This window comes from Drosophila innubila (assembly GCF_004354385.1).
Source record: "Drosophila innubila isolate TH190305 chromosome 3R unlocalized genomic scaffold, UK_Dinn_1.0 2_E_3R, whole genome shotgun sequence".
Taxonomy (NCBI): domain Eukaryota; kingdom Metazoa; phylum Arthropoda; class Insecta; order Diptera; family Drosophilidae; genus Drosophila; species Drosophila innubila.
Genome location: NW_022995380.1, coordinates 23,234,644 through 23,260,371, shown reverse-complemented (window position 1 = coordinate 23,260,371; position 25,728 = coordinate 23,234,644). Strand labels below are relative to the sequence as shown.

General features: G+C 36.5%; 1 protein-coding gene across 1 annotated transcript in view; it reads left to right on the top strand.

The window, feature by feature from the left end:
• LOC117789458 (mushroom body large-type Kenyon cell-specific protein 1) overlaps window positions 1-17,308 on the top strand; it is a 54,350-nt gene extending 37,042 nt beyond the window's left edge. The window contains exons 2-5 of the mRNA XM_034628490.1: window positions 5,861-6,109; window positions 6,390-6,619; window positions 6,704-6,960; window positions 14,366-17,308. Coding sequence (XP_034484381.1) covers window positions 5,861-6,109; window positions 6,390-6,619; window positions 6,704-6,960; window positions 14,366-17,189 — 3,560 coding nt within the window. The 3' untranslated portion in view covers window positions 17,190-17,308. The remainder of the gene's footprint in view (window positions 1-5,860; window positions 6,110-6,389; window positions 6,620-6,703; window positions 6,961-14,365) is intronic.
• The last annotated feature ends 8,420 nt before the right edge of the window (window positions 17,309-25,728 follow it).

Below are 25,728 nucleotides of genomic sequence, written 5' to 3'. Positions count from 1 at the left end.
AAAATCAACAACAACAACAGCAACAACAACAACGACAACGACAGTTACAGTTATATGAGCCGAGCCGATGCAAGACGAAGGCGAGACGAGACGTGACGAAACGAAACGAGACGAAGCGAACGCCGAGCAGGGCAATCGAATTTATTTGCTGCTTCTAATTTTCATATGCTTCCCCTTTAACCCCCGTCCCTGTCTCTATCTCCCTCTCCCTCTCTCTGGCCCCTCACGCTCACACAAGCGTCAAGCGATGACGACGACAATTTCTATGCCAAAGTGACACACAAAAAGCTCTAAGCACAACTGCAACTATGCATGTGTGTGTGAGTGTGAGAGTGAGTGTGTGTGTGTGTGTGTGTGTGTGTGTATTGATGTTGTCAGTATGTAAATTGCCAGGTTTGCTTCTATTTTTTATTTTGGGGTAGGTTGCGTTTTAGTTGTGCAGTCTGAAAAAAAAAAGGGTTGCTTATGAGCGCAGAAAGGGTCGTTGAGGGGAAGGGGGGCAAGGGGAAGGCCCATTTAGTGACAGCATTGGATGCATCCCAGTGTTGTGCGTGCATGTGTGTGTGTGCGTGTGTGTGTGTGCTGCGTATGTCCTTGCATTTTGTGCAATTCATTTACATTTCAACGCTGCCGCTTTGCATTGCTATGCGAAAGGTGGACAATTTGGCCGAAAGCGTTTTAGCCTCACAAGCACACACACACACACACGTATAAAAAGACCTAGGCTTGTCACACATAGTCGCATGTCCTTTTCATTGCACACCAACATTTAACAAGCCCCTAAAAACGCACAGGCGACCGACGAACGACGCGTCTCGTTTCCCAGTTCCCAGTTCACAGTTCACAGTTCAGTTTCGAGTTTTCAGTTCAGCCTTTCATTGCATTCTGCTTCTTTCTGCCAATGTTGTTGTTGTTGTTGTTTTTGTTTTTAACGAAACTCATTTCTTTGCTTTACTTTTGGCTTTTGAAACCTGACTTTTGCTTGCATTTCTTTTTTGTTATTGCTGCTGTTGCACACATTCTAACCAATTTGTTGTTGCGGTTGCAGGACATGTGACGCCAAGTACAACAACGTCTACTAAAAGCTACAACGTTATCCTTTAACTAACTAACTGCCGCCTGCCTTTGCCTCTGTTTCTGTTTCTGTTTCTGCCCCTGTTTCTGCCTCTGCCCCAACTGCCACAATCCACCCGCTAATGCACGTTGCAAGTACGTTGACATTCGACATAACTCAAAATGCTATGCAAAAAGCAATGGCGTGTGTTGCTCTTACAACACAATTTAGCAATTTTCGTTTATTTTTAGCATAATTTTTGAAGCTGCTCTACTTAACTAATACACTTAACTGCGATAAAGTCGAATAAATATATTTATTTAATGGAAATATGTTTTAGTTACAATCGACTTACTTAAGATATGATCCTTAGAAATTATGATCTAGTTGAGAGTGTACGACTAGCAGATACTCTGTATCTTTTTAGTTGAGAGACTAGCAGATACTCTGTATCTATTTATAAGAATCTGCAAGTATTTTGTTTTGTTTCTTTCAGTTTTATTTATTATGCAGTGCGCATAATGTTCTCAATATCTAAGGGCCAGCTGAGAAATCCTGTCTAAATAACTTTTGATCAATTATAATTGTAATTTACAATTCTTTCTATTCAGGTATCTTTAAGATATTCCATTCCGATTATATGATTTCTCTATAAAAAAAACGTCACTGTTTTCCAAAAAGTGATTTTTAAAACTCATATAATAATAATTTGAATTGTAGAAACATTATTATTATTACGTTTTTTTATATTTATTTGTTTATTTAGATTTCCAGCACTACAAGTACAAATTTAATGTGCTAATAACGATCTTTGCGATGTTTTATATTTATATAGGTTTGTTCTATATTTCTATATATATATATATATATTACAGAGGGTCAATTTGTATGGAGTATAAAAAATGCACAAAGAAAAAAGTGGAAGCTTGATATGATTTTCAACATATAGTTTCTTGGGCAATTCTTCTTAGAATTCATCATGGATTACAAATTTCAAAACCGCTTTGTCGCGAAACAAAATTGACCTACTCTAATAAATACATATATATATATATTTATATATTAATTCAGCCTTTGCCACCTTCTTTTAAACTATCTATAGTTGATCTTTGTATAGAGATAGGGTAATCTAATGTAAATCACTCTACGAACTGATCATATATTAACAGGTTCCACTTTGCTATCCACAATGAAAACTAAAGCATACTTTTAGGCTCATTAAAAGTCTCAAACAGTATGCTACAGATATTTGTGAGAAATTGAGGCTAAATAATAAATGAGAACATCACAATGCTGAGATGTCTCGAGTCACTTGCACGTGCCTAGCATTCCACACATCTATGTATATGTACATAGATATTCGTATATTAATAATATTACTCATACGTATGCGTTGTATTCTCAGTCACCTTTTGACATTTCATTATGGCACGCACCACTCATACGCCGTGTGCTACCAAACCAAACTAAACTGGCACAAAAATATAGTATAAATATAGGAATGAAAAGGAAATCAACGAAAAGCCAAAACTGAAAGCAAAACACAATGTTAAAGGCCGTAAAAAATGTCAAGTTGTCGTTGTCGACATGTCAGCATGGCTAAAAAGTTGACATCGCCCTCATACTGCACACCATACTGTAGGGGAGGGGTTGGCACGTTGCATGCCACAAGAATAATGCAAATGGCAGCAACAAGAGCCATTTTGTATCGATGGCAATACATTATGTATATCATTACTGAAATTTGCTTATGTAACGCGCGTAAATGACATGAATCAGCCCCCTTCCCCTGCCATTCCCCCCAACCCCCCAAAGGAAAATAAAGGATGAGCATTAAAATTGCAAAAAAAAACCGAAATAAAAAAACGAAAATTGTTGTCCGTGTATGACTTTTATATATAGACGCTGAGGTAGCGCCTATATATACATTAAAAATTACCTATACATAAGGAATTATCAGCCAAAGATACACGCACACACATGTCAATATATATGTGTGCATGAGTATGAGCCATATATACTCGTAATGTGTACATTAATCGATAATTGCATTTTTTTTTTCGTGCATTTCTTTTGCCACTTTTCATGGGTTGTTTCAGGTTGTCTCTCATGGCACATGGCACATGGCATTTCCATGTGCGTGTATGTATGCATATATGTGTGTGTGTGTGTGTTTGTGTTCTGTTTTTTTTTTCGTCGTTTTTATTAAATGAGTTTGCGTGTTTAATTGGTTTTTTTTTTTGTATTCGTGTTGTGTTTCATCCCTGTGAGTTTAAATAACTACATATTAATCATACGCCCCGCTTAAAGAATTTGCACTTAATATGTGCATCTAACTTTGATTAAACGCACTTTCATTTTTGACTTGTTGTTAGTTTTAGGGCGGCCACAAAAACCACAACAACAAACAAACAGACAGGCAGAGTGACAGACAGACAGATAGACAGATAGTTAGACTGACAGCTAGGCAGATAGACGACTCTACAATTAGGGGGAACACTCAGCTGACATGTCGCCTTGAATGCATGTGTGTATGTTTGAGTGTATTAGAGATGAGCACGGGTCGGAATTTTTGTCGTGACCTATCGTGGTTGCGAGTTCAAAATTTAAAGAGCACATACATTTTATTCTTTTTCTTTTATTTTGTTTGTTTGATATTACAAAAATTTAAATACCAGTATGTATTTACTTCATTATGAATAGTGATGTAAATCGCAAAAAATGATAAAATTGACACTCCGCAAGGAAATTTGTTTTTAAACAAGCTTTAAAGACAAAGTATGGAATAAAATAATAAAAAACAGTAATGACAAAAAATGTAAACTTCTATTTCTGATGCAGAACCCAATTATATTTGAGTTGTTTTTAATATAAATTGGCTGATCGATAGGAAATTTGTTATACGCGTAGTTGTCAGGCCGTATTAATTGGAGCCGTGACCATCTCTAGTGTGTATTTTTGTGTATAACTGCATACATATTCATATGCATAGCTGCACATAGAGCTCTAGCCCTATCGACAGCACAGCAGAAATAGCAGAAGAAAAAACCAAGTGAAAATTCTATTTAGCATACATTCAGGCGTTCGCTTGGCATAATGTAAACGCTACTCTGGCAGTCGACGCATTCAAAAGCCACCTTGCGGCCGTCGTCGTCGTCGTCATCATCATACGCAATGTGTGTCGCTTAGCCACACACACAATCGCACACACACATACAGTCGCCTCACCTGCATGCCACTGGTTGGGGCAGACATTTTGTGCGTGCGTGCGTACGCCGCATTGTATGCAACCGCTGCAGAGTCGAGCAACCCTCGGAATTTCACTTGTATGCGTAACTTTTTTTTCAGCCCAAATGCAAGTGTGTATGTCTATGTGTGTGTGTGTGTGTTAGCTGGCTGCACTTTAAAGTTGGAGTTTCGTAAGTCCCGCGCGTGCATTCACCTCGGTTTTTTTCGCCTTTTTTGGTGCGTGCGACGTCAACGGCAACAGCAACAGCAGCAACCCCTGAGGCAGCAACAACAACGACGGCGACGGCGACGACGACCCTGTTTATTTGAGCGCCTCAAAAAACGCAATGTGCAACAGCAACAACAACAGCAACAAATGCAAGGCAACCGACAGCAACACTGCAAAACTGCAGTTGCAATGCAATTTTAACGCTAAAAAAGTTTGAACATGCCGCTCTACTTATGCGCCGGAATGAGCAGCAGTTGCCGTTGTCGTTGCAGTTGCAGCAGCAGCAGCAGCTACTTCTTGCCACAGCTCCTGCTGCTGCTGCTGTGGCGCCTTGTTGCCCCACTTCAAGTTGTGTGGCACAGCTAGCCAAGGCACGCACTGCACGCACTTTTGCGTAATCAGGACGCGACCGGGACAACAACAGCTAGACGGAGGGGGGAAACGGAAAAAAAGCGGCCAGGGGCATCAAAAATTTTGCAAAACTTCCGATATAAAAAAAAAAAACTAAAACAACAACAGCAGCAAATAAATTGCATATTTTGTAAATTGAAATGCGTACAAAGTGCTACAAAATGCGGCCAAATTTGCAGTTAGGTGTTTCATTCTCTCACTCTCCCTCTCTCTCTCTCCCTCTCTCTCTCGCACAAGCTCTTAGGCTGCCGCTCTCTTTCGCTCAGTCTCAGCCCCAATATTTAATTCGCATTTCGTGTGAGTTGACGCGTAACCTTTTACCGTATACTCGTAAGCACAAAAGTTTTCTGCTTTTGAGGCACGCATGCCCGACAACTGGAGTGGCCTCCGTTAGCGGCATGTGGCATATGGCCTATGGCCTATGCATTTTGCATTAAATTGCATAACTTTTGTGGCAATTAGACGGCATTCGCAAGGATATGCAAGGAAATGCCGTTCTCCTATGCAAACAACGAATGCAAATCTATCAATTTTGTACCGCCCGCTTAGCTGGCATGGCGTATACGTAATAATACGCATACGCAGGGTGTACGCTGCGCACCAGACTGTAATTTGAAATGTACTCTCGAAAACATATGGGTAAAATAACTGCTGGTCATTCTTTCATTCTATTTCTTTCGTTTTACCAGCATTTTTTTGCATTTCAATTAAGTAATTTATGTCTGTAGAAATTCCCAAGGTTTGGTGGCACAAAAAAAATATGAAGGGAGAATTGTATAAATGCTAGCATTCGCAAATTATATATCCATTAGCTAAAGTTAATAGCCTATACGACTTATGAATATTTCATGGCTCAAGTGCTGCCATTTATAAATAAATGAAAGAAAATCGTAACTTGGCTAACTTTTCATAACTTTTTTCGCTTTTTTTTTTTGTAGGCTTAGAACGTGTCGCTGAGGAATTCATGGGTCGCAGGAAATGGAAACATTATCAAGATCAACTGACGCGCAACCAATTGAATATTGCAGAGCAACAGCCCATATCAATAATAACGACAGAATCAGAAACAGAAGTCGAAGACAACAAGAACTGCAAACCACTGAACCACCGTTTCGAGCAGCCCAACGGCCAACATTTCAACAGCAACAACAACAACAAAGACGCACTGCAATTTGAAAGAGATTTTGGTAAAAGAAAAACTGCAAACTAAAAATAAAAAAATTTATAAAATTTAGTTAACTATTTTTTTATTATTTAATGAAAAAAAAAATGTTTTTCAGTAAGCTTAAATAAAATTTGAAATATTATTATAAACATCAAATTATGAAGTAAATAATAATAATAAGAATTGATATTGAAAATAAAATATAATATAAGATTTTAGCGATTTTCGATATTATTACTTCAATAGAAAACGTTAATTGTTATTTAAAATGAACTTAGCTAAGACATGAATCAATATTGCAGACAACAACCCTACATCACACGACAACGAGTCAAGTGCAACATCACGTAGCTCCGGCTCACCTTCACCACCGCCAGAACCCAACGATTGGACACCGTCTGATAAGTGCAATTTCTGTGTTAACGGTCGCTTGCTAACGGTGAACACCAAAGGCGAATTGGTGGCCGAAACAACGGCAAGCGCGTCCAGCAACAACAACAACCACATTTACAACGGCACAGCTGTGCAGCAGGTAAGCTTAAAATCATTTCTTTTTTTTTTTGCCTCTTTCTCTCTTGATATGACATTAAATTAACGTATACTTAATGCAACTAATCATGGCAAATTGGCACAGTTCACAATGATGGCCGATTTCAATCTGATGAGCACGCTGGCCAATCAACAGCAGCAGCAACAGCAGCAACAACAACAACAGCATGCTAATTCGGTAACACCAACTACCTCAGATGCATCGGCAGTCGCCGCAAGTCCCACACTCAAAGATACACCGAGTCCCAGTGCAGATGCCCCATTGGATCTAAGCAGCAAACCATCGCCAAATTCACCCAATAGCAGCGACATTAAGACAGTCAGGTAAGTTGTACTATATAATAAAAATGCAGTACATATACTTATCAAGATCAACAACAAGTTGTATATCAATATTAGTAATGATAGCCTTTTAGGATTAAAAAAAATTAAAATGCACTATTTTTTCTAATTTATTTATTTAAAAGAAACAAAAACATGACACTGGGACTCAGAATAATCAAATATTTAAATATTTAATATTATTTATGAGCAAGTTATTTCAAGTTAAAAATTATTAATTTTTTGCTGCCCATTATTAATGTCTATTAAAGGTCTTAATTAACTAACTGAAACATAGTTTGACGTTAAATGTATAGAAATTTATGTAAAATTTAAGCATACCGCTCAAAGAATTTTTGTGTGATCAATAGAAATTCGGTTTTTAAACGTATTTATATATTTTTATTATTTATATATGATTATTACACGTATTATTTAGAAATGTGACACCTTTCTTGCTACTCTTTGCTGTTTTTTGTTTAATAAAGTTTAAATAATAGACTGATCTTGAATATAGCTAATAAAGATCATATATTGAATCTTAGGCAGAATCTGAGAAGCACTTTTAGCTTCATTTATTTCTTTTTTAAATGTATACAAAATCAGTCGAAACTTTATGTCCTATTACCTATGCCAAAAAAAAAACTACGAACAGAATGAAGAGAAGAGAACAGAAGAGACGAAATAAAATGATGTTGTGTGAGCAGACAATACATGAGATAATTGCACTTTGGGCAGAGGCGGCCCTGACACTGCATTTTTTGTAGCATACTTAACAGGGACATGAGAGGGGCTGGCAGAGAATGTTGTGTGTACATACGTATTTAAGTATGTGTGAAACGCCAGCTCAGTGCAAGTGCCTTTGTGTCTCGCTCTGTGTGTGGTTTGAGTGCGGTTTATGAAACGATGCCGAAAATTACACATACGCCCCATAGCACGCAGTCAGCGCTGCGTTATGTTGGCATTGCAACAACCGCATAAATTTGCATCAAATTTGAGCAGCAAAAAAAAAAAAAAAAACAATTAAAAAAATAGAAAAGAATACAAAATTTATATATTTCATGCTGTGTGTGCTTTGCATCTTAACTCCTTTTTTGTGCACCCGTTTTTTTATTCTGCCAGCTATTTTTTTTAATTACTCTAAAATGTTCAGCAGCACCTAGCCTATTATTTATGTTATTTTCCTTTATTCCCCCTTACTGAGTGTGTGTGTGAGTGTGTGTGTGTGCACTTCAGACGACAGAGAGAGACAAGCGTCGACAACGTGTGCATAATTTTCCAGCAGTTCCACAATTTTCGTCATTACTTTTTTTTCGGTTGTTTCATTTTTTTTATTTCTATTTTTTTCTTTATTTTTTTTTTTGTGGCAACGGTGGCTGCCACTTGAGCCGCAAACACGAGTGCTTGTCTATTGTCTAAAGCATGGCCAAGTGTTTGTTAGCAGCCAGTGGATGCCTGACGTCAACGTGCACCTATTTTAATTGTTGTGAAAAATAGAAAACTTGTGACAGGACAGTGTCAGAACCTGGATAGAGGAACTGCAGCAAAAGCCAAAAGATCGACAAGTGTTCAATGTCCAGTTGCAAATATATATATATTCGCCACATAGTTAAGCTTGCGTTGAATATATTCCGCTCCCTTCTCTGTGCCCCGCTGCTCCAAGCTATTCCCTACCCTATTCCCATCTCAGACTCAGCCAAACACTTGAAATACAAAAGCTACTGACGCTGCAATTTTTGGCTTTTTCGAGCGTTTATTATTACGGATTTTTTATACACTTTTTCTGTTGCTGCCCCTCTGTTGCCCCTCCCCCCCTTGCTGCTGATGACGAGGCGGCGACGTTGCCACTCCAAGTCAAGCGACGAGATGTCGTCGCTGCTGCAGCGACGCTGACGTCGTCGTCGGCGCAGCAGACAGAAAATGAGTGCATCATATCGATCGCTTTTTTTTCCCCGTTGCGTTTTATATTTTTTTTTTTTCCACTTTTTTTTTGGTCTTTCTTCTTGCTACTTTTTTCTATGCAATATGCCGAAAGGGGTGCAGGGGCAGGAAGGGCGGTAGGGAGGTGGGGAGGTGCAGCGGGGGTGTTGCCGCTGTGTATATATGTATGTATTCATTATTTTTCGTTTACGAAAAATTCTCTGTGCACACACACACACACACACCGAAAAAAAGATTGTGAACGTAATAACTGGCATAGACTGATGGCGTTAACGCTAACTGCGACGCCAACGCCGACGCCGACGCCAACGCCGGTAGCGACTGCAGCGTCGCTTTCCCCATTTGGCCCCAAAATATGAAAAAGAATGCTGAAAAAAGAGCGAAATAAAAAACCTTAATGCGTGCGCTTGTTATTGTTATTGTAGTTGCTGTTGTTGTTGTTGTCGCAGCTGTTATTGTTGTGATAGTTGTTGTTGCTGTTGCTGCAGGCCAACAATTTTTTTTAAACTGTTTTTTCCTAGCACGCTTCGCTTTTGGTTTTATTTTTGCCATATTTTTGTCATTTCAATGACCGTTGGTGGGCAACATTAGGGGTCGCTCCCCACTTCCCCCTTCCGCCTGTCAGTCTGATTGCCGTTATATGGCGCTATATGCGTGCGTGAATGAAATGTCGCTTAAATGAGCGAGATAGAAAAAAGAAGAAAAAACAGCAGCAAAAATATACAAAAAAAAAAAAAAGAAAAAAACACACACAGCAGCAGCTGCGACGTCAACAGCGACGTCGACGCTGACAGCGCTGTTCGTAAAAAATGAGTGCATATCTTCCGAAAAAATGCAACTGCATATAAGCAAGTGCATGTGTGTGTGCGAGTGTGTGTGTGTGTGTGGTTGTGTGTGTATGGGTGGTTGCTTGTTTGCTGCGCACGCATCAAGTGCAAAGGTGGAAGGTGAGGGTGTTGCGGGCGGGGCGGGGCAGGGCGGGGGAGTGGCAGGCAATGCGGCTGGGGCGACTGCATTGGCAACAAAAACAAACATGCAATTGCATTCATACACAAATAAAAAAGCACACACACACACACACTCACATACTTATACACTCACACACATGCACTTAATGCATTTTTTAACAAAATTGCATTCGACGTCGTCCCAGACACACACACACACACTCACACACACACACTCTCACACTCACACGCATTTAATCATGGAACGGGACATTTTATGCTTGGCCCAGCCCGGCCACGCCTTCCAACGCCCACTCTGACGGAGCTGGGCGTCCGGTAAAGCTGCCGCATCTCGACAACTGACAAATTTAGGGGCCACGTTGCACGCAATTAAAAGAAAGGGCAACAAAATAGGCAGAAGAATTACATTAATTGTAAAGTAAGTCAGAAAGAGAGAATAAAATAAGATTTTGAAGAAAAAATATAAATAGAAGAATAGAAAAATTAATGAACGAAAAGGAGAAAGATCTAAAAAAAAGTTGATTTAATGGTCATTAATATAAAATTAAGAGATGAAGATTACTAAGAGATTAAAATAACCAGATTCTTATTCCAAATAAATAAGAGAAATCTTCAAAAAGTAATTCGTATTCACTACTTACAAATATATTTGTCTTTCAAGTACTTTTTCTCAATCATGAACAAATTTTTTTCTATCATAAACAATAATTAAATCATATTTGATTAAAAGATTTTAAAATATGACCATAGTATTTTGTAGAAATCTTTTCTCAAATTTTCAATGTTTGATCTTTCTATAGGCTAATTAATTAATTTATTTATAATTTATTATTGTTCTTTTAAAATAACTCCATTTTATATTAATATGCCACAGTGAATTACAATCTAACATTAATATTTATAGAAATGTTAAAATTTTAGTTGATGTCTACTTATGGGACCTCCCTCATAAATCCCATTTATTATTACATGTATACACAACAATTTATTAATTTCAATCCTACTACTGGGTGTCTCACAGTCGAGCTCTCTCTCCCGATCGGGCGCAGGTTGAAGAATATTTTACTTTTTTATGGTTTATTTCAATAAGGCAGATACCCAAATGTAATTATATGCTCAACTGCAACCCTCCGCCCATGGTAAACCCAAAAATTACAGCCGACGCATGCTGCAATGTGGCAGGCAGGAAAAGGTGTGCGTGTGTGAGTGTTTGTGTGTGTGTGTGTGTTGAAGGCAAACAAAAGGTGTGGGATGCACCGACAAAAATGCGATATGCACATAAAAATGTCAGCAGCAACAGCAACAACAACAAACTGCAGCAGTTGCCGCTGCAATTGCAACAAGCGTCAAAATTACGAGAGCAACAACAAAAATGCAACACATATAAAAAATCAACCCTTTATATATTTTTTTTTTTATGCTGCTGCGTGGCTGTTGCAGTTGCTGTTGCTGTTGCAGTTGCCGCGTTGCTGCCACAAATTAAAACAAAATGTCAGAAAAACGAAAAAGGCAAAAAAAAAAAGTGAACGCCATTAACAAACAAAAAAAAAGTAGAATTGCAACGCAAATGAATCCTGGGCAACATGCGTGCAATAATACCAACAACATTAGCGACACGAGCAGCGCTGTCGACGTCGCCAGCGGCAGCGGCAGCGGCAGCGACTGTTGCAGCCACGTCAAATTGCAATTGAAGTGCAGCCAAAAGGTAAACGACACCAACAAAAAATCAAAACGACATTGAAATGACATTTTGCATTTACTTTTTTGTGCTGCCTCCTGCCACAAATGAATGTTGTTGCAACTGAGACTCAGGTGCCGCAATTATGCAAAATTTTTATGCCGAAAAACTGTCGCTGTTAATGATAGTGCTGAGTCCAGTTCGGTTCAGTTTTGGCCAGCAGTTGTTGCAGCCAGTCATTGCCACTTGCCACCTGCTGTTGCAGCGGTCGCAGCGCGCTCATTTTTTTTATTTGTTGTCTGCACAATTTTCAGACGTTTTCCAGACGCGAGCGAGCCCTAAAATGTAAAAAAAAGAAAGACGAAAAAGCAACAACAAAAGCGACAACTTTTCAGTCAACTTTTGCGGGGCAAGAAGCTGTGCGTTTCCGTTGCCGCTGCCGCTGTTGCTGTTGCTGCTGCTGTTGTTGCTGTTGTTGCTGCTGCCTGACGACAGCCAGTGCAATGTACTGCAGCTTGAGTGCCCACCCACTGTGTTGCCAAAAGGGTCTTGGTCTCAACTCTTCTCGTCTCGTCTCGTTTCGCGTCGCGTCGCGTCGAGTCGCCTCCACTCGCGTCGCGTCTCGTCTCGTGGCGTCTCCCTGCTGGCTGCGCATAAAGAAAAGAAAAATTTCGTATGGCTTTCACTGATGTTGCTGCCAGCGTTCTTGATGTTGTTGTTGTTGTTGTTGTTGTTTGCTTTACACAAAAGTTGCCTTTTGAAATGGGCTACCCAAAAGTGCTGCCCCCTTCTCCAAATGCTGGCACCACCAAAGCGCGCCAAGTGCTGCGGCTCGGCTCAAGCTTGGCATTATGTACAAAAAAAAAAAAAATGCACGTTTTTTTTTCGTTTTTTTTTTTTGAAATTCGTCTAATGAACTTCAAAAACATGTTTGTCCCTGGCTCTAGCTGTCAGCCTGACAGCTTCTTACCCGTTTCCTCCCCTCTCTCCAGCCCTTCTGTCACTCAACCCTTGCTGCGTGTCATCTTTTGTCTCTGCTGCAGCCGAAAAACAAGAAGAAGCTTAAAAAAAATGCACAAATTTTTCTATGCTACATCCTTGCCATATAGCCTTTGACAAGGACAACGTCGACGTCCTACGTCCTGCGTCCTGTGTCCTGCCTGCTGCAGACATTTAAGAAGCGCTCATTGTCAGTACTTTTGAGTGTACCTACGAGTGTGTGAGTGCTTGACTCAGTGTGTGTGTGTGTGTGTGTGTGTGTGTGTGTGTGTGTGTGTGTGTGTGTGTGTGTGTGTGTGTGTGTGTGTGTGCAGGCTCCGAAAAAAGAAGAGTGTGCAAATAATATTTTGTCAGCTTCTTTGTGCCGCTTTGAAGTAAAGTCACTCCACACACGCTGGCATGACACAGAGTTGTGGCAAGGGGTGATGTGCCACCAGATTGACCGGTCAATTGCATCCCAACTCCATGTAGTCCCCACTGTAACTAGACACAGCCAATTTAACTTCCAGCTAAAACGACAAATTTGGATAATTAATTAATTAAATCATACAACTAGTAAAACATAGAATAATATTAAGCTTAAGTATCTATGTATCCCATAATTTTATCCCGTAGACTTCAAACTTTTATAACTTTTTCAAAACTGAACCGCTTTTTAAGCGGAATGCCAATTTAATCATGATTTGCTCTCTAAATTATAAATTCTGAGTTCACATTTAATTAATTTCGTTCACTAGAATTTTTTGTAAAAAATCATGACAAATTGAACAACAAATTTTACTTGTAAAGCTGCGAAGTCAAAGGTTTGACCAACTTCATACATTCATAACTTTGGCAAAACTGTACCGAATTTCAAGCGGAATGTCATTTTGAACATGATTTGGCCTCAAAATTCATTCTGTATTCAATTTTTGTTAATTTAGAAAATTTAATTATTTTCGACCAAGATTCGATTTCGATGCTAAGGGTCCCCCCTTTGAAATTTTGAAAATTCAAAATTTTAAATCTCAAGTTATCACTTTTAATCAACTCCTTATATCGTAATTAGTATAAAAGAATACTTTAAACTTGATTCTGACACCTTTCATTTTTTTGTAAAATATCATGCAAAATTGTACAACAATTTTGACTTGTAAAGTTGCTAAGTCAAAGGTTTGACCAACTTCAAACTGTCATAACTTTGTCAAATCTGAGCCGATTTTCAATCGGAATATCATTTTGATCATGGTTTGACCATTAAATTCATTCTGCATTCAAATTTTGTGTGTTTAAAAAATTTAACATTTTTTGACCTAGTTTCGATATTGATGCTAAGGGTCCCCCCTTTGAAATTGTGAAAATGTAAAATTTTAAATCTCAACTTTTCACTTTAAATCAACTTCTAATATCGTAATTAATATAAAATAACAATTCAAATTGTTTTCTGAGATGTTTTATTTTTTTGTTAAAAATCATGTGAAATCGGACAAAAATTTTGACTTGTAAAATTCATAGATCCAAAATCTGACCAACTTCAGACTGTCATAACTTTGTCAAAAATAGACCGATTTTCAAACGGAATGTCATTTTGATCATGATTTGGCGTTTTTATTTAATCTGCAATCAAATGTATGCAAAAGTTCTCCTAATGTGTTTTTCGAAAATTGCCCTTAGTACTGATACCGAAACCAATAGGACAAAACCGAAATAAAACCTTATACTGAAATAGTTTAGGAATTTACCGGAACTGAATTGAGAAAATTCCTTAAATAACCTAATCAGATAAAATATTGATATAAAATATAAAATATTAAGCCTTTCCTCAATTTTTATTTACTTACAGAGGCCTTTCGGAGTGTGCCACGCCTGTGCCACGCCGACGCACCTACAGTCGCGAGGATCTGAGTAGCGCGTTGCATGATGTGCTGTCCAATAATCGGGGCACACGGAAAGCATCCAGTCAGTATCACGTGCCGCGCTCAACGTTGCGCAACAAGCTGTGCAAAGTGTCGATAGATGCGAAGCAGCAGCTGCAACACGAACTGGAGCTGGAGGAGCAGGACGATTCTGGGGAAGAAGGCAACGATGGTGATAGCAATGCATCGACGCCAGCGTCGGGCTTTCAGGAGTTTGCCCAGCGCATTGCGGCCACAGAGCATCTGCGTAAGTTGAGCAACATGTCCGAGCACAATGGCAGCGACCTGGGCGATGACCTGGAGCCGGTCATGTCGCCAAAGCTGGCCAGGCCACAGAGTGGCACGCCAACGGGCATTCAAGGCATTCAGGCAGCCGCTGGATTGCCCATGTCCATTGATGCCAATGTCTTGTTGCACACGCTGGTGTTGGCGGCGGGCATTGGCGTGATGCCCAAGCTGGATGAGACGCAGACGCTGGGGGATCTGGTGAAATCGTTAGTGCTGGCCAACAGCGGTGGGATCATTAACGAGGGATTGGCCAATGCGGTTGCTGCCGGGCATGAGAGCAATGGCAGCCTGCTGCAGCAACACCAACACCACCAGCAACAGCACCACCAGCAACAGCAGCAGCAGCAACAACAACAGCAGCAGCAACAGCAACAGTTGGCAGCTGTTGCCGCCTATCGTCGTCATCTACCAAAGTCTGAAACGCCCGAGACCAGCTCCTCACTGGATGCCAATGAGATCTGCGAGGATCCGATATTGAAGATTCCGTCCTTCAAGGTCAGCGGCGCTGGCAACATTTCGCCCACGCTGCACGGCAAAAGCGGCGGCAGCGGCAACAGCAGCCACATCAACAACATCAGCCACCACCATCACAACAACAACAACAATAACAACTCAATCAACAGCAGCAATCGCAATGGGGATCACAGTCCGCACTCAGCCTCACCGATGCTGGCAGCAGCTGTTGCCGCTGCGGCAGCCAGCAACACTTACAGACAGAGCAACAGCAGCAATCTGTTGTCGCCGTCGCAGACATCCATACAGAAAATGATGGCAACAACAATACAGCGCCAGATCAATGAGCAGAGCAACCAGGACAATCTGCTGTCCAGTCTGGACAAGCGCAACAATGGCAACACCAGCGGCAGCGAGTGCAGCAGCAGCGGCGGAGGTGGAGGTGGAGGTGCTGGCGTTGCTGGCGGTGGTGGCAATGGCAATGTCAGCAGCAGCGGCGGCGGCAGCAACTACAAGAAGCCAAGCATTTCGGTGGCCAAAATAATTGGTGGCACGGACACCTCACGCTTTGGTGCCTCACCCAATCTGCTTGCCCAGCAGCATCACAGTCATCTGCCCGCTCATCATGCCGCCCATTCGCATCATCATCAGCAGCAGCTGAGTGCTCAGGATGCTGCCGCATTGGCAGCGGGCAAGGGAACGCGTCCGAAGCGTGGCAAGTATCGCAACTATGACCGGGACAGTCTTGTGGAGGCAGTCAAGGCGGTGCAACGTGGCGAGATGTCGGTGCATCGAGCGGGCAGCTATTATGGCGTGCCACACTCCACACTGGAGTACAAGGTTAAGGAGCGACATTTGATGCGACCACGTAAACGTGAACCGAAACCGCAACCAGATCTCGTGGGATTAACAGGAGCTGCGAATAAGGCGTCCAATTTGGTCGGTCTCAATCAGCTGGACAAGCTGAAGGCCAGCAGCAGCCACAATGTCAACAGCAACCACAACAACAACAGTTCCGGCTCCAAGCTGAGCAATGCACTGAAGAACAACAGCAGCGGCTCCGCAGCAGCGGCAGCGGCAGCAACGGCCAATGGCATGAAGTTGCCCATCTTTGATGCTGCCCCACAATTGTCCTTCCAGCCGAACATGTTCTGGACGCAACCGAATGTCGGCGCCGGCTTTGGCCTCGACTTCAATCGCAGTCCCGAATTTCTGAAGACCCAACTCGTCGAGGTGATGCGCAGCAGTCCGCTGGGTGTGAATCCCAATGCCCATCATGGTCGCCACTCGATTGCTCACGAGTATACCGAGAATATGTACGACGACATCATACGCAAGACTCTCAAGAATGAGGGCGATGCTGGCAGCAACAGCAACAGCGGCAATGGCAACAGCAACAGCAATACCAATGCGCTGCTGGATCAGCTGCTGGTGAAGAAGACACCGCTGCCATTTACCAATAATCGCAGCAATGATTATATTGCTGCTGCTGCCGCTGCCGCTGCTGCTGCTGCTGCTGCCACTGCCTGTTCCAGTTCCGAGGGCGTCAAGCGGGCGGGCAGCCCCTTGGGCGCCTATGCGGACATCAAGCGGGAGCGTCTCAGTCCCATGCGTAGTGCGGGGAGTGCGAGCAGCGATGAGGATCATGAGCATGCCACCAGCAACAACAATAACAACAATAACAATAACAATAGTGACCTGGCGCACAACAAGAACAACAGCAGCAGCAACAATGGCAACAGCAATGGAAATGGCCGCAGTCGCATGACATCACGCGACTCGGAAACGGATGTCAGCAGTCTGAAGAGCGAGCAATCGCAGAGCTCGGCCCAACTTGCCACTGCAACAACTGGCAACAGCAAAATGATGGATCTCAATGGCAGCAACAGTGTCAAATTCGAGCCGGAAACAACAGCAACAGCAACAACATTGCCCATTTCACCCAGCAGTTCCATACTGCACGAGAAACTGGCACAGATCAAGGCCGAGCAGACCGAGGAGCAGTTATAGAGCAGGTGGCAATCCGCCAATTATCCGCAGCAGCAGCAACAGCAACAACAACAGCAACAGCAACAGGTGGCAGCAACATTTGTTTGGCCACCGCTTGCCACACACTACTACAGTTTCTAGGCTGTTTGAGGGGAGAGGTGAGCAGCAGTTCGTATTGTACAGGCAATGATTCACATTGAATATGAATCATATGAATAAATCATCTAAGAAGCAGAGAAAGCAAACCAAATGCAAAACAAAAATAATAAGAAAACATTTTAAGTATATCATAATAAATACATAGGCAAGGCAAGAGCGTCAGTTCATATTGTTAGTTAAGATGTACACTACACTACACAACACACAACACAATACATAGATAAGTATATAGACAACAGCAACAACAACAACAAGCAAACATGCATAGATACAATTGTGTTTATGCATATTTATTGTTTAGTTTTTTGACAATCGACAAATAGGCATTCTCTTGTACAAACTTTCTAAAAACAAAAATCATTAAAATAAAAAATACAAAAATACAAAATAACAACTACAACATCAACAAAATTACATAACTTTATAAGACCAAACGGAAGAAAACACTCTAAAAAAAAATCAAAACAAAAAATATAAATATTTTAGTTTGCGTTTTCTCTTATGTTAAGTAAAAAATGCAGAAATATATATATTATTTTTTTCAAAAGTAAAAAATAACATCAACAAACAGCAATAACAAAAATAACAACAACAAGCAAAGCAATTACAAGCAACAGAATAGCCAAAAACTATGCAGCGTGTGCTAGCGAATTGTATATGAAAAATTCTCTAACAAAAACATTCCAATATTTTGAAAACTTGACTTAGAAAACTTGAAATGTGATTCGCAAACGCAATGCAGACGCCTCAGACATAGAAACTGACAAAAACCCAACAACAACAGCAATAAATACAGCAAAAGACCATAGCTAGGAAAAACAACAATAACAATAACAACAACAACAACAACATCTACAATATCCGATCAATAATAGCCAATAAACAATAATAACAAACAAACAACACAACACTACAACAACGGAAATAGCAAAGCAAAATTCAAAAACTACAACTACAAATTATTCAAAAAATTATTTAAAATTGTTTCACATTCTTTGAAAAAAAAAAAGTTTTAATTATAGTTTGCATTATTTTCAAAGAATTAAGAAGATGGAGAAACTTACAACCCAGAAACCTTAAAGAAAAACAAGCATACAAAAAACGGAAATCAATAAACAAAGCTGCCTTCACATTTACAAATTAAATAAATTAATAAGAGGAAAAGAGAAACGTTAGGTAAAAAGCACACAAAATAATAATAACAAATCAAAAAAAAAAATACGCAACACAAACAACATGCAAAGCTTAAATTCACAAAAAACTAAAACCACCAAAAATTAAGACAGCAAAAACTGAATAAACCCCAGAGAATCCCATCAAACTCCCATTTGATTTGATTTTTTAAATCAAAATTAACTAAGTCACACAACAAAATTACATTTAAAAAAATTCAAACAAAAAAATACAAAAAAAATATACATATATTAAGAAAAGTTATTAAAAAAGAAAGAATACAAAAAAAATTGAATGTTTCGGTGTTTACAATCAAAAAAAAAAAATTAAATCAAAACTTCATGTGTTTAGGCATTAAATGGACATAAGAACAAATTAAATATTTGGCTATAAAATAAAATATTTAATAAGATATAAAACAAACTCTATATATATGTATATTTATGTATGTGTGTGTCTTGATCACTACGCGTATACCTCAAATAAAACACATGATCATTTTGAGCAAACTATATATATATTTAAATGTACTTATACACTTATACACTCTATACTTACACTCTACAACAAGAAAGAAAACGTTTAACATATTTACACTTCATTAATGTATTCGTATGTATAACAACAACCTCTCCTAACAGTACACACATACAAACATATTACACCTTTTGGCCAACACACACACACACTCTTTCGATGTCTCTAATGATTTTGGGCAATGTTTCAAAAACTTTCGATGGGTTACTAAATGTATGCGTAAATAAACAAAAAGATAAAAAAAAATCTATATAAATGTACCTAAAAAACAAACATATTTTGTGTGCTAGCTAGTAAGTGTCAAAAAGGAAAAAGAAAATGAAAAATAATAAATTATATATACAATACTATATGTATTTTAAAAGTCGGTAATGTCGGTAATATGAGTATGTCAAAATGTTTAGTAAATTGTAATTGTAATTGAAAGTATATATAAACAACTATATATTCAGCAAAACAAAATCATTTAAAAGCATTTACACCAGAAAAACATATTATTTATAATTTTTGCGTGGATAATTAAAAAAAAAAAGCACATTTATTGGCTAACCTTTAAAATAAATTCAATGTGCATAAATGTTGTGGCTCAGTAACAAAATATATCAATCCAAAATTATATTATACTTAAAAATGTACATTTGGTGTCTCAAGTAAAACATTCGGTAATAACAAAAGCAAAAATTGTAAAATTTAGTGAATTATTTGCATCACGCCATGCAAAAATTGTATGCGTATCAAAAACCCAACAGCAAAAAATTGTTTATTATACGAAATGGAAAATGAATGGAATGAAAGAAAGAAAAAAATCGATGAAAAGTATTTATTGCTAATTAATTTATATTTGAAGTATACATAAATATTTATTATACATACATATATACATATATATTAGACACACTATCTGTGATTAATAATCCAAAATTTTGAAGAAACTTTTTCTGACTAATGTTGGTTAGGCATACATTATAAACAGCAACTCAATCTAAACAAAACAAATTAATAATGAATACTTAACATAATATTGAAACAATTTATAAACAATGAAGATCGGATACAAAATAATTAACAACAAATAACTAAACAGAGCACAAGCAAAGCAAAAGTTAAGTCTTAACTGTACCCACAAGTTGGTAAGAAGCATAATAATTATGGCAAGATTACTCTTGTATAAGAGTTGCCTGTTTAATTTATTCAAATGGTTAAAATAGCAACAAGGCAACAACAACTACAGCACATCACTAAAACAGACAGTTCAGAGTTCAGAGCATACATACTTATATAGTTGTACATATATTTTGGAAAATTTTTTACTAAAAACATACAGGAAAACAGCAAAAAACCAGTCGAAAAAATTATAATATACAAACCAAATTAATATGAAAAAAGGAACATTTTATAAAACAAAATTATACAAAGTAATGCAAAAGAAACATAACAAAATTATGACAACAAAAAAATATATGCAATTGCAGTACATTTATTTTGTTTATAAGCTACAAAAATGATATGTAAAAAGATAAACTTGAAATCAAACTAAAAGAGTGTAAAAGTAATGAAATAATGACATAAAAATAAAGTGCAATTATACGGTTTATATTAAGAAGCAAACGTTAAAAATATACGAAATTTAGCAAATATTTCGATGGATGTTCGGTTCAATTTCAAGGCAACCAAACCAATTATTTAAATTGTTTATAAACATTTAACCAACACCAGACCAACAGACATGCCAGCCTAGCCAAGCCAACGGTTTTAGGCGCGTTGCTTTGTGCCTTGTGTCTAAGTTAGATCAGAAGACAGGCAACAAATACTTACTTATACACACAATACACACATACAGCAACAGGAAATGGCATTCTTATATACAAAAAAAAAATATATATCAAAAACTGAAAGGGCGTGAGAAACTGAAAGATCGTCAACCTAATGATAGGTTTTGAAGTCGAGTGTAATGAGTAACAGCTTGAGAATGTTGAATTGTATAGAATTTTTGCACACCCACCATGTCACCCAGCCCCAAAAAGTAGGCCACAAAACTTGTGCCTACTTGGTTGAGATACAGGTGAGCGTGCAAAAACGCTCAGGTACGTGTTTTATTTTTCGGAGAGAAAAAAGATTGATTACCCATACATTACTTATTCTTTGTTCACTACAAATTAATAGTTAATAATTGTACCATATACAAATTAAATCGATAAATATATACATACTTATATATACTAATGTTTATGTAATTGTTTATAAACGAAAAACAAAATCGTTTTAGCATGCTTATGAATTGCTCACCTTTGTGTATAAAAATATAATTTGTTCAACATGAATCAAAATTTGCTGAATATAAGTGCATATATTCTCCATATATAATTTATCTACTTATATGAATTAGTGCATATTATTATTATTATTATTATTATTATTACAATAATTATAACAATTATTCTAATTATCTGTACGCGCCGTCTACGCAAAAAAGGCAAATCAAAATTTTACTTATTATAATTAACTATCATTTATATATACTTAATATATATGATTACATATGTATATGTATATTAGCCGAGTGTAGCAGACTGGCGTGTTGCCACTGTTGTTAGCCTTGATTTGTGTTTTGTATATATTAGACCACATTATAAGCTATTTTCTTTAAACAATTTTTTATAATAATTATTATAAAACGGGCAACACATTTGACTTATAGTGCAATTGTTTCAAACAAACAAACAACAACAAATATTAATAATACACGTATATTAAAATAATAACAACAACCAACTGATATACTACTTTGCAATGCCAAGAAGTATGTATACATATATACAATGCATATATACATATATATATATGTTAACAACAAGCATTATTATTTAACCAAGAAAAATCTTCAATTGAAAATCAAAAATCATTATAAGTGCACATAACTTTTTATAGACATTTAATTAAACAAAAGAATATGCCTAAAGTCGAAATCAGATATAATTTTGCTAAAAGAATGAATCAAACATAAACCAAACATCACAGAAAAATATATATTGTTATTTATAAATCAGTTATAGAAACGAGAAACCATTCAAATATCAATTAGTTACAAAACAAAACAATGTTAAGTTGTGCCAACCAAACAAATTCTGAACACAAAATGTTTTATTTTTAACTTGAGCGATAAATGCAAAGAACACGAGCAAAACAACAACAAAAACAAGAAACAATAGCCCAACAATGACAACCAACTTAACCAACATCTTAAAGAATACCAACAATAGCCCAAAATAATTGAACTAAAAATTGATAAACATATATTCAAAAGACAGATTTACAACAAATCTTCTGGTTGTATATCAAATCAATAAGACAACATCAACAACAACAGAACACAAAGCCTGACGTCGATTGTACTTTTCTTTTTTCCACAAGCAATTACAGAGAACAATTTTATTAAACAATAGTACTACTCTTACTACAATCTAAAATAGAAACAGTAATAGAAATAGCAATAGCCACAATACAATTAACTTTAAAAACAAATCCAACAACAAGATAAACTGACACCAACACATACATACACACAGAAAAAACAACAACTAACAGCTGATTTTCATACAGAATTAAATTCATAGCAATAACCAATACAATAGCCACATATATAATTAACATTATAGCCAAGCATACAATAGACAGCAAAAGCAAAAGCAGAAGGAAAAAGAAGCAGAACAAGATCGAAGAGAGTGCTTTGGATTACGTACGTGTAAATGCATTACGTATACGTCGCATTGGACGAAGCATTCGTAAGCATTTGTCATAAGTAAAAATGAAAGCAATTTTTATTTCAATTATCGACTCAACCAACAACACTCCACATAATTACTGTTAAAAAACAAAAAACAATAGCCCTAGTAACAATAATAATCGTAATAACCAATATAAAAAACAACAACAATAGTTCTAAGTTATTGGCAACAGAAAATGGCATAAACATATAGTTCTATACAGTTTTCATCAAACAATAAAGAAAATAAAACCAACAATACTCCAGACTTGGTTAATACACTACAATGAAATAAAGTTTCTCGTTTTTAACAAAATACATTTAAATTATTTTTACAACAACAATATTGATGACGCCCTAGACGCGTTTTAACTGATGCAAGTACAATATATACATCAACAAAAACATAGCAACTTGAGAAAAATTTAAATATTTTTTGCATTTATCAACAAAAGCAAAATAATCATTTTATTAACCTTTTTTTGAGTAAAACAAAAAACATGATTGAAATTGTTTCACAGCCAATAAGCTTAACTAAATATAAACAAAATAACAAACAAAACCACTTTATGATTAGCAATAGCCCATAAGTACAGATAACAACAACAACAAAATAGCAAAGATAAAAACTTAAGTAAACAGCAGATAAGAATGCAAAATAAGTAATAATTTCTAATCAAATTATTTCATTGCGAAATTCCATAGAAATAATAATTGAAAAATTATGTTTAGTTCTTTTCAGCAAAAATGTAATATGTATCTATGTATATTTATTTTTTACAACAACAAAAAAAACAAGTTTTTAAATACAAAAAAAATAAATTTAGTTTAACCTAAGAATAAACAATCTAAATTTGGTTAGAAAAAGAAAAGCATAAAAGGTTTGATTTAAGTTATATGTAATCATTTAAATAAATTAAAAATTTGTTCAGCGTGCATAATTGTTATATATACACTTATAATAATGCTTAAGTTAATGATTTTCGTTATTTTTATTTTTACTTATTATGTTTTAAACGCAAAAAGATTTATATATATACATCTCTATATATATTATACATTTACGCTGAAAATGTTTATTAATAAAAAAAAATATTTTAGTTCAACAATTGCATTTTTAACTTTTTTTACCTTCTTTATTTAGTATAAACAAAGAGGCTTTTATTTAAAACTTATTCGCATTCACTTCATCCAAGCGGAACAGCAAATTATAAATTATAACAAATATTTACAATTCACATACTTGTACTTACAATTAAATGCCATATTAACGTATGACTAGGACAGTTATTATAAACTTATCAATAGCCCAAAGTAAATATTGACTATGGGGGACAGAATATAGCCAAACATCGTCAATATTTGCTCCATTTTCACATTAAACAAAAGCAAATATACATGCAAATTGGTAAATTGGCGAAGCATTTGAATGATACTCGTAGAGAGCAGTTTGGATCGAATTTAATTATCATTTGATTTACTTTAGTTGAACCCACTAAACACTTTGGAACCAAGATACTAATGTACTGGCAATTTTTTAGACCTGGCTAGAAAAAGGGCAAAAACTATCACATATGAATAAAGCTATCGTTAATCTAAACTCAACAGCTTCAGGGACCAAACAAGAAAATTTATTTGATAACTGATTAAACACATTTGGCAAAACATAAAAAATCTAAAATTAAAACTCGGAAATTCTGAAATAAATATGCTTAAATGCAAATAATTTAGAAGCTACCAAAAAAACATAAATCTAGGGAACGTCTAGGGAAAATATAACAAAAATTATAATGAGTATATAAAAATTCAATGTACTTACACATATTTATATGTACATAAGTGACCCTTTGGTAATATTAAAACTTATATAAAGTCATAAAGTCAGTCAAAGCTCCCGGACATTGAAGATTTAACTATGAATAAGAAATTTGTATACGATATGCGGTAAACAAAAATTTAAATCATTCCATTAAGAATATCAAAGATAAGTATTTGGTTGGAATTGTGTAAGCGTCAGAAAAAAATAATAACAAGAAGTGAAAACTAAATTTAGTTAAATAGAAAATTATAATTATTATTTGGTGTAATTTTGGGTGTAAATAAATAAATAAAATATCAAAATATAATGAATTGCTAGGTGGGTTTTGTAAAACACATTAAAAGAATGAACGGAAAAATTAAAATTAAAAAGTTTAACAAATTAAATTAGCAAAATTTATGTCAACTTAGTAAATGATAAATTCAAATTTATAGTACTTACTTATATATTTGTGTACGTATGCTAAAATTATATCATGGATCATGAATATTGATTTCAAAAATAAAAACAAAAACGTTCTTCTGTTTCCAAAACAAATTGAATGCCAACAACATCAAGAACAAGAACAATGAGTGCTGATTTCCAATTGAATTGCAATTGTTGAAATAGCAAGCGTATATAGGTTACAACAACAACAAGAACAACAAAATAACATGTCAAAATCATTGTAAAAACTTAAAAAAAAAAAAAAAGAAGTAAAAGATTAGATTTGTGTATATGTATGTGAACAAATAGAAGGTATGTACTTATAATGGCAACAAATCAACTAAAGAACGTTCTTACAAAATGACAAAAACAACAACTATTAACTTGTAATGATGTGAACATGGAGCTATCAGTATTTTGATAAATACTGTCAATAAAAATTTAATAAAACATACAGCAAAAGGTGCATTTTCTTTATTAATAACATGGTATATTTATCAATTTCATTGGATGAAGTTTTCTTTTTATTGCAAACCCATTATTGAAATTCTCTCGAAAGTGTTTGATTGTAATATTCTAGTAGGCTTTTCAGGATCCCATAAACGTATTTTAACTTCAAATTGTTTGCTTTCGCAGAGTCCAATAAAATTGATTGTAAAGTGAAAATTGAAAAAAAAAAAAGT